Genomic DNA, 10,129 nt, shown 5'->3' on the forward strand with positions numbered 1-10,129 from the left:
GATTGCGTTAATGATTAATAGTGAAAATCATCAATTTCGACTGGATTTTCGGTGAAAATATGATCTTTATATAAAAGCAAACTACTGAACTCCCTTTACGACCATATTAGAAAGTTTGACCTCGTGCTAAAAAAGGAAAACATAAACCGGATCAAATTTTGCTTAGAAGATAAAAAATCTCACTATGGTTTGATGTTTGTTCGTTTTGTTTTGTTAATATATGTAATGATCAACCAACTATAAATCAAAGTCAAGATCCATTGCGGTGGATCTATATATTGCAATTAAAGATGGTAGTTACAGATGTTTCGTAGAGCAATCAAAATATGTTTTTTCTTTAATTTATACATTTCGCTATAATACATTTTAAAATTTTATTTATTTATATTATATAAAAAAAATATGTTTAAGATAATTTATACTTACATGATGTGTTTAAAAAATATACTTTAGCATATATTATTTTAGTATTTTACGGGATTTATAAGTAAAAACATTGTTTTGTTTAAATAATATAGTCCTACTATTTTTGAAAATTTTATACATAGTAGCATCTATCATATTATTTTAGTAAATTTTATTTTAGGATATTTTTTTGGATATTATGATATTAAGTTTTCTTTTTATTTTTAATTAAGATTTCAAAATATTAGATTGCTTTAATATTTACAACATATATAGTTTGTCTTTTCATGGTGCATTTCAAAAAGTTTCTTTTTATTATCTATGATTTTATCTTTTGTAAAATTTGAAATATTATCATTTTTGAGTTTCAAAGATTACATGAATTTTGAATTTTTGTTTTTGTTACTACATTAATGCATTATTTTATTTAAAAAATATTAGAATTTTTGGTAATATTTCTAAAATTTTCTCAACAGATTTTGTCATAATTAAAAAAATATAATTACAATTTAATTTGTCATTAATATTTTAAATGAATTACTAAAATTTCATAGTTTTCTAATAATACATTTTTTTAAATGGTGTATGAACTAAAGGTTATTATATATATTATATTTTTGTATATAAACATTTTAAAAAATATATTGTTGAGAGTTTCAAAATAAATAAAAAGATAATATATAGTTGTAGACATCAAAGTTTAACCTATGTTAATAAATTTATTTTTGTATAAAAATATTATATATTTTATGAATTCTAATCCTTTTTAATGATGTGTGATAATTTATTTAAATAAAACACTTTTCAAAAAAATCGTTAATTAGTATGTTATTTTATAAAAATTTAAATTTTTAAGTAAGATTTTGTTAGATTCTTTCTCGATAAATTTTGCTATAATTTAAAAAACAAAATTCAAATTTATAGTTGATTTATTATTAATGTAAATAATCAAGTATGTCATATTAATTAATTCTTTAAATGGTCATACTATGACTTGTTAATGGTAAATAAAAATAGGATCCTAAATTAATAAATTAGATAAACCTTTGGCCTAGGTCTATTTAAAATAAAACAAAAAAAAATCTTTTTTAGGGTACTCAATTTCTTCTTATATACAGTATCTTTTTAGGCCAAGAACATCTAGAGAAAAAAAATATAATGATGGCTTTAATCTTGAATGTTGAATATACAAATAACAAATTTTTATGTTATTCAAACATTTATCTTTTGCCTATCTTGTCTCACCTTTGTTTTTAAACTTGTTTGCCGAGGTGATGCAGTTTTATCGATTTACTTAGGGAGTATTCAAATTTTTCCTTCAGTTTGATATTTACATTTGTAGCAAAAAAATAAAATAAATAATAATAACTAAAATACTCACCAAAATCGAGACGCTTTATTTGGCAAGCTCTTTCAAGTTGTCTTCATGTAGCAAAATCTTTAAGGGGAGAGGGATAAATTGCAAGACACACTGTGTGAGATATGGATGGAGGACAAAACAATTAATCATGTACTGTCTAATTGTCCTCCATCTAAGCAGTAATGGGCATTATCCAACAATACTCCATTGAATCCGACAGTTTTTTCAACATAATCAATCTTCACAAATATGAATTATTTGTATTGGAGAATAATTTATGTTGATGATCGAAATAAATTATCATGAATTTTCTGGTTTATCTAGAAAAAATTGGAATGCTAAATTATGTAGTAACATTGACAGGATCCTAAGACATTAAAGTAGCTGACTCAGAATTGTTTCATTGGTCTGAAGCACACCCGAAAGTGGTATTAAAAATGGTCCAAGGGGTAAACTTATCTTTATCTTCCCCCATCGTACATCCAAGTATGAATTTTCTTCGATGGTGTAAAATCGATGGATTTTGAAAGGAGACATATATGGTTAGGGGCAAAGGTGGTATAGTAAACATGGAGTCTTTGAAGGGTTATTAGGTGCTAGGAACATTAGAAAGAAGAATTCATGTTTTTTAGGTGATAGTTAGATGATTTACACCACTAAACTAAAGAGATTTTTAAAAAGTTGAATGAATTTTATTTATATTATTGTGGGCCGGAAGTCCATACTTCCTCAGCTTCTCTGCACAGCCGGGCATGTCCTTATTACATGCGGAATTTGAAACACTGATTTGGTCATGATCATTTTCTAACAATCAAAACTAGCATTTGAACAGATTATGCATAGTTAATTAAGATAGTGTGTATACCAAAAGAATGGCTTATTTTTTCAATTCATATGGAAATCTTTCGACGTTTTTATAATCTCTTATATTCCGGTGACAAAAACATGTACAATGACAGACAAGCCGGCAATGAATGTACGAGTCCAGCAATCACACATGATCCCCATAGATCCGGAATTTTTGAATTAGTAATAGCTTAAGAAAAAAAAGAAGTTTTTTTGACATCAAAAGATTATTAAGTTAGGTGTTCCTCTTGTTGTAAAAAAAATTAACATCATTAGTTTAATAGATACATCCACATACAATAGCGTAAAGTCTTTCCGCGGGATAATGCATCTAACGTACTCACCACATCAAAGGAGATTCACGGATTACATATTATTCGACAATTCGTTTGGTGTTTTAAATGTTGAAGGTCTCTTAGAGGCTAAGCATAGCAGGTTTGTCTCTGGAATCAAAATATCTAAGACTGCATTTTCAAGCTCGAGTTAAAGAAAAGAGAGAGCCACCTTCAAAAAACAAAGTATGGGTTGTTATTAACAATCCTCTCATAAGTAACATCTCAACATCAACCGACTCAACTTCCTGCTTCTTTCAATGGATTCATAATAATCCATTGACAAATGAGTAAAATATATTATCCAACCAAATACAGAAAAAAAGAGGATTTTCATTCTCTTCTGAATACTCTTATTCATCCTATTTTTCGCTTCTTGGCAGTGTTCAAGCCTGTCGTCTTGCAAATTGGGCAAAGATTCTTCTGTTTCAGCCATTCTTTTATGCATTGGCTATGGAAATCATGCCCACATTCTAACGCCCCCATGTCTTCTCCTTCACTGTATTCCTCCTACACACCATGTTTCACCATTCATAACCGGAAAAAAATGTAATCTTTCTTGGTATTACCATTGCAGCAACAAGTATATATTTGTACCTGACAAATACAGCATGGCTCTGCATCTTGTGGAGATTTTGTGCTGCTTTTGAATTTACGCTGCTTCAACCGGTTTGATATGGTTTCTTCGTTTACACCCGTGCAAACATCTCCAATACGCTCTTCTAGTGCCAACAGTTCCTAAAGTTCATTAACCAAATGAGTGAAGCTTTTACGAGCAAAAATGACAAAGATTTATGGGGTTTTTTTTTCACCTCATATGACATGTTGTCTACATCTAGTCGCATGTCTCTATAACGATCATGCATACCACCAGCCCCATCAAACAGCAATGACTGGTTTAGAAGCATAACGTCCTGTGACAAAACACCCATTCAGAGTACTTATTAAGTTAGTTCAGCTAGACATTAACAAGCAGGCCTGCGGTTATTAACCAAACCGAACCTGCCAAACCGAAAGGTTGGGTTCAGTTCAGCAGCTTAAAAAATCGGTTTTCGGTTTGGTAATCGTTTAGTTTGGTTTAAAAAAAACCAAAATCCGAACCGAAATAACTGAAATAACCGAGCATAACCCAAAAAGTTTGAATATTATTCAATTTAAACCAAAATTTTAACCGAAAACCGACCCAAAGTAACTGAATTTCGAACTAACCAATAAAACCAAACCCACAGGCCTAGCAACAAGAGAAGATAACTTTGCAATACTCTTAATTGTTTATTCTACTAAGCCGGAAGGAGAAACTAACCTCGAGCCGCAAGTTATGATTCGGATCCCTACGCATGACATCCAAGATGTTCTGCATCTGTCCAAAAGGAAAGCTCATTGGTCACTTCTATTTGAGTGAAGAACAAAACGACCATTAAAGTTAAAAGGGCTTCATTCATGACCATAGAACTTGTAATGAACTGACCTGTGACACCGTGAGTCTGCTGCTTCTTCCTCTGCTTGCAGCTGCCAAGGCACGAAAAGAATGATGAGCCCCGGCCACACCATCCCCTTGTCTATCACCACCAGGCTGAAGCACAAGCCCATCCGGAGAGGCACCAAGTGTTGGATGATCACCAGATCCCGCAAGGGAAGATATCAATGACCTACGAGCTAGCTCGGATCTTCTTCTCTGCTGATGTGGCAAGTTCTGGTAAGACGGTGGTTGAACACCTGTCGCTGAGCCTGTCCTAGATACGGCTGATGCAACATTCAGGTCTCCACTTGTTGCATTCCTAAGTTCAGGAGCTGGAACAAACAAGGGACTCTCTGGTATGCTTCTTGGCCTGGTTTCATCTAACTGAAGATTTCTCTCAACAGGTGGTACAGTGGAGGTTGATGATCCAGCCGCGAGTGAGACCTCCGTCCACTGAAACGGTGGTACGCTAAGAGCAGGAGGGTTTGAGTTCTGAACATGTTGATTGGGGGCAGATGGTGGTTGTTCAGAATCTTCATTTCTTCGTTGCTCACTGTGACTGGAAGCTGCTTCATTCTTGGTGCCACTAGAGCTAGCCTCGCTATGTAAATCATGTTGCTCCTCGTGACTTGGTTCGGGATTCGCAATCATGTAATCGTGCAAGTCGTTATCACCGAGACTGTGAATGTGATCCCAATGATCTGTGACAGCATCAATTGAGGTAGAAGAACCAAGCTCAAAGCTCAAGGCTTCTGATAAAAAGCCGAGGATGGCCCTCTCTTCCTGCATCTCGGCTGAACTTTAACCACAGTTACACTTACTCACGAGAGTTTCCTTCTGTCAACAATGTGAGACTGCAAAAAAGAACAATGCCAGTTAGTAAAACTTTTCAGCAACAAAGACAGCTAGTAGAACTGTAATAATAAATGGCATAAACAATTATATAATTTATAAAGATAGGAAATTTAAAAAGGAAAGAAAGACAACAGCTTGAAGATAAAGCATCATCAGATAAACAATCAACAACCTCAAAAGACTAATAATTAATAAACGCAAGAACACGTTCATAGAGATCCATTCAAATGAGATGACCTTAAACCTTATCTAAAGGAACCATCTTTCATTAGATTTTGCTCAACTTTGAATGATTAGACCCATAAATATAACAAAGCTCCAAAAATGAATGAACCCACCAATCGATATCGATGGAGCTTGGGAACACAATAAAACCAAGAAAGAACAATATACAAAAAATACAAACAGATACATAAGAGCTAGAAAACAAAACCGATCTTGAGAAAAGCAAAAGTTTAGGGAGATTCTTCATGAAAACGATTCAAAATACAGAAGGGGAAGAGAAGAGAACCTACTGGTTTGTTGCAGAGAGAAGAGGAAGACCAAAGAGATGAGGGAATGAGGAGAAATGGGAACAGACAAGAGGATTATTAGGGAGAGACAGCAATGTGTATGTAATTTACCATTTTACCAAACTTAAAAAGTTTTTATAAATTTATTGGTAAAAAAGAAAAAGACTAAATAAGAAAGAAAGAAAATGGCAATGAAGGTTCAATCAGTCAGTGATAAGAACAATTTTTTAAAGAAGAGAATTGAATGCTTTGGTCAAATTCAATTCTCTTTTTTAAAACGGTTTTTATTAGTTATCACTGACGACTGACCATTTATTACCATTATTGAAATTTAGTATGGTTTTTGTTGTTATTCGTTGATTTAAATCAATTCAATTCTATATTTTTTTCTTTGCCTAAATCAACAAATATTAAATTTCAATTATGGTAATGAATACTCAGTCAGTGATAACGGATAAGAACATATTTTTAAGAAGAGAATTGAATTTGACCCAAAAAAAAATATTATGAGAACTGAGATGTTTTGACTAAATGAACAAATGACAACACAGACTAAATTTAAATTTCAATATATTAACTGTGTAATTTAAATAAACGTTATGTGTAAATAGGTGTTTTAGGAGAAGAGGAGGAAAATCAAGTTGGCAAGTTAATGCCTGCTCTGGGACGTTTAAAGAGCAAAATGGACATATGCCCCACGCCCGACCAAAATAAGTATCACAGGATTCATAGCCTTTTCCTTCCTCACCCACGTCCCTTCCTGTTCTTTAAATTTTTTTGAATTCTCATTTCTTACTTTGTTGTTAACTAGTTAGTAGTTACAATAACACATTGGTTTACTTTCTGGTTCTGTTTATCTTCTATCTCGTCACCTTTTTTTTATCTCTCATTAGATTCTCAGTTAAAAAATGAAAACAATATACCAATATATATTCATTAGAATTACTATTTTGCCTAAAGATGCTGCTCAGTGAGAAGGAGATGGTATTTGTTTTTGGTCTACCTCTTCAATCTCGGTTTAAAATTATGAAGTTGTATGAACGATGTGTTTTGTTTTTGGTGGTTTCCGTAAAAAAACTCTATTGTATTGACATCACATTGTGACTGTCTGAGACCAAAAAAATTATGGATCGTTCAAGTCTGAAATTTTCATTTATCATTATCAAACCATAAAAACCAAACATACTGAAACATAACAGAAAAAACCAAGAAAACCGTGAAAACCAAAAAAAATATTAAAAATATAACCGAATATACTGAGAAAGTATCGCTTCGGTTCAATTCGGGCAACATAATAATATTTTTAACCGAACCGAAAAACCCGATTTTCAAACCGGACCGAACCGAAATTTACTTTGGTTAATTTCGGTGTTATAATTCCAAAACCGAATGAACCGTAAACCGAATAACGCGACCCGTTTAACCCGAAAAAAAAAAAACAAATGTCCAGGATTACTGCTCTCAGTTAGATGGGCATTTAGATATTAGACCGCATTCCAATTTGTGATTAAGTAACCAATAGGTGTACTACACCTGGTGTAGTTTCGATTGGTCGGTTCGAAAATGCGTAAAAAAATATGAACTTAACTACGTTGAATCATAAAAATTTAGCCAAAAATAAATCTTAGTAAAAAAAGTTCATGTTATATAAATCAATAAAGATCCAGGTGATTCATATGGGTGAAAATGCAAATTGATATTGGTTTTATACATTATAATAATATATCCAGATAGATCATCGAGTTGAATTTTTAAAAATTTATCTTTCACCCAAATAAGGGAATTTTGATAGTGTATCTGGATGCAGATGCATTCAGTTCAATCCAAAATAATAAATGACAAAAACAAATTTTTTAAATCAAAATACTATTTTCAAACCAAAAAAATCCTACTATATTTTTTTGCCAGAACTGAAAAATGTGTTTTCTCGCCAAAACTAAAAACACATTTTTCTGCCAAAACCGCAAAACTAGGTTTCTTCGCAAAAAACGTAGAAACACACATTTCCATAAAACACACTTTTCAGCCAAACCAGTAAAACTACACTTTTCGGCTAAAACGGTAAAAACACTTTCCCGCCAAAAGGGTAAAACCACACAAAAGCTGAAAACATACTTTCCCGCCAAAACCGTAAAAACACGCTTTGTCGCCAAAATCGCGAAAATGCATTTTCCCGCCAAAACCAGAAAACGCATTTTCCTGCCAAAACCAGAAAACACATTTTTCACAAAAACCAAAAAACACAATTTCCCAGAAAAAACAAAAAAAAACACAGGTCTCCGTAAAAACCGCAAAAAAACATTTTCCCGCCAAAATTGGAAGACACATTTTCCCGCCAAAAACGCATGTTCCCGTATAAAACGCAAAAAAGCGCAGGTTTCCACCAAAACTGCAAAACATATTTCCTGCCAAAATCACAAAAATACTTTTTCGTCAAATCACATTTTTCCACAAAAAATCACAAAAAATATTTTCCGCCAAAAACGCAAAAATGCACTTTTCCTGTCAAAAACGCAAAGATGCATTTTTCCGTCAAACCCGCAAAAATGCATTTTTTCCGCCAAAACTAGGGCTGTTCAATATGGTAAAACCGAACCGTACCGAACCGAACCGAACCGAAATAGACAATATGGTTTGGTTTTGGTATATACCATATAAACCGAATGGATATAATTTTATAAAAACCGTAGGATTTGGATATGGTTTGGTATATAACCGATTAAACCGAATAAACCGAACAAAACCGATTAAAAGTAGAAACATGTAAATATGTATCTATTTTATAACAATACATGAAAATCTATTTGTTACATAAGTTAAATTTGTGTTAATAACTATTACCATAATTTTATAGTAATAAAAAAACTTTAATTTGTAAAACGTTTGAACTATAACTAAATAACAATACATCACAATTTATACATCTTATTTTCTAAGTCTTTTTTGATCTTTTTTATTTATTTTAGTCTTCACTAAATTAATATGAAGATTATAAATTTGATAGACAATAATTAATGGAAAATTTTCAATTTAAAAAGTATAACTTTAATGAACACTAAATATGGAAGAGTCGAAAAACTTTTCTTTCATGTTTCTATTTTGTTTCATATTTTTATTTTCGAAATTTCAAGCTTTGATTTTAGTTATAGATTTGATTATTTTATTTGATGGTAGAGGCATTTTTACTTTTTTGTTCATTTATTTGAACATGTAATATATTTTTAATAAATGACTGTATTGACAATATGACTCTAAAATTCATATAATATGATCTCAAACAAAATAATTATGTTTTTTGGTATAAAACCGAATAAACCGAAAACCGACGGTATATAAACCGAACCGAACCGAAGTAAATATGGATTTAGAATGGTAGTTATATTTTACTAACCGAAATACCGAAAACCGAAAAAACCGAACCGAAACCGAACCGATATCCGGATTGAACACCCCTAGCCAAAACTGCAAAAAAACATTTTCCCGTCAAACCCGCAAAAAATGACTGTTAAAAACACATTTTCCGCCAAAACCGGCAAAAAAAGATTTCTTGCCAAAAACCGCAAAAACACAATTTTTCGCCAAAATCGCAAAAATGTATTTTCCCGCAAAAACCACAAAACACACTTTTTTGCCAAAACATATTTTTCTGCGAAAACCCAAAAATTATTTTCTGCGAAAACCGTAAAAATGGTATTTTCCGGCCAATTTTTTTTTAAATATTTTAATCATTTCATTAACAAGTCCACCTAGATGCATATGCAAGTTAAAAAAAATAAAAAGCAAACGAACATAGTTGCATTCAGATGATTCATCTGGATGTATAGACGAAATGAAAACAACGAATAACACTCAATTGGAGCATCTGGATATGGCATCTAGATGTACCATCTGGATGTATCTTCGAGATATACAAACAAACAAAGTCCTAGTCAAATCCAATTTAAACTCATATAAACAAAGAACAAAAAAATACGAATTAATGTTAAAAAAAGTTAGTTCTTCCTTTTTTTGTTTGTTAAACAATTTAAAGTTTTTATGTTTTGTCTGGTTAATTATGCTATTATAAATTATGAGAAATATTACATAGACGATATTATAGCCGACAATTCTACCTGTCTTATGAGAATTCACGCCTGACTGCATCACCCTGAGTAGCCCTATGAGATCTATTTTTGACGGCACTTTTTGCGCCATGCTGAAGATCTCTTGTAAGAATTTTTTTAAATTTTCTGCATAATTTGCCTTTTTCGGGAATTGAAACCTAGACTTCTTCCTATAAAAATTGCTTTATCTAGAATCTAAACCCTAAACTTGAATATAGAAACCTTTAAACTTTGATCACTAATGCCACGGTGCTTCC

At 31.9% G+C, this 10,129-nt stretch overlaps 1 protein-coding gene across 2 annotated transcripts; it reads right to left on the reverse strand.

Annotated features, from left to right (window-relative positions):
* Positions 1-3,094: 3,094 nt before the first annotated feature.
* LOC103839267 (probable E3 ubiquitin-protein ligase RHG1A) lies at positions 3,095-6,145 on the reverse strand. 2 transcript variants are annotated; one of them, XM_009115773.3, is made up of 6 exons: positions 5,769-6,145; positions 4,412-5,256; positions 4,247-4,303; positions 3,756-3,857; positions 3,541-3,681; positions 3,095-3,453 (listed from the first exon to the last, which is right to left on the reverse strand). In XM_009115773.3, the coding sequence occupies exons 2-6, from the start codon at positions 5,189-5,191 to the stop codon at positions 3,301-3,303; spliced, it is 1,233 nt and encodes a 410-aa protein (XP_009114021.2). In that variant the 5' UTR covers positions 5,192-5,256; positions 5,769-6,145; the 3' UTR covers positions 3,095-3,300. The 2 variants fall into 2 exon arrangements, with proteins under 2 accessions (XP_009114021.2, XP_009114020.2); XM_009115772.3 differs by having other exon boundaries at positions 5,773-6,074.
* Positions 6,146-10,129: the final 3,984 nt, after the last annotated feature.

The sequence above is a fragment of the Brassica rapa genome, chromosome A09 (assembly GCF_000309985.2).
Source record: "Brassica rapa cultivar Chiifu-401-42 chromosome A09, CAAS_Brap_v3.01, whole genome shotgun sequence".
Taxonomy (NCBI): Eukaryota; Viridiplantae; Streptophyta; class Magnoliopsida; order Brassicales; family Brassicaceae; genus Brassica; species Brassica rapa.

What these genes read in the sequence shown, in the direction of transcription:
- LOC103839267 (XM_009115773.3), bottom strand. Translation starts at nt 5,191, where the DNA reads ATGCAGGAAGAGAGGGCCATCCTCGGCTTTTTATCAGAAGCCTTGAGC. An exon ending in GCAGACTCACGGTGTCACAG is followed by an intron (nt 4,304 to 4,411) that starts GTCAGTTCATTA and finishes CCTTTTGGACAG; the next exon opens with ATGCAGAACATCTTGGATGT. An exon ending in AGCCATGCTGTATTTGTCAG is followed by an intron (nt 3,454 to 3,540) that starts GTACAAATATAT and finishes CATGGTGTGTAG; the next exon opens with GAGGAATACAGTGAAGGAGA.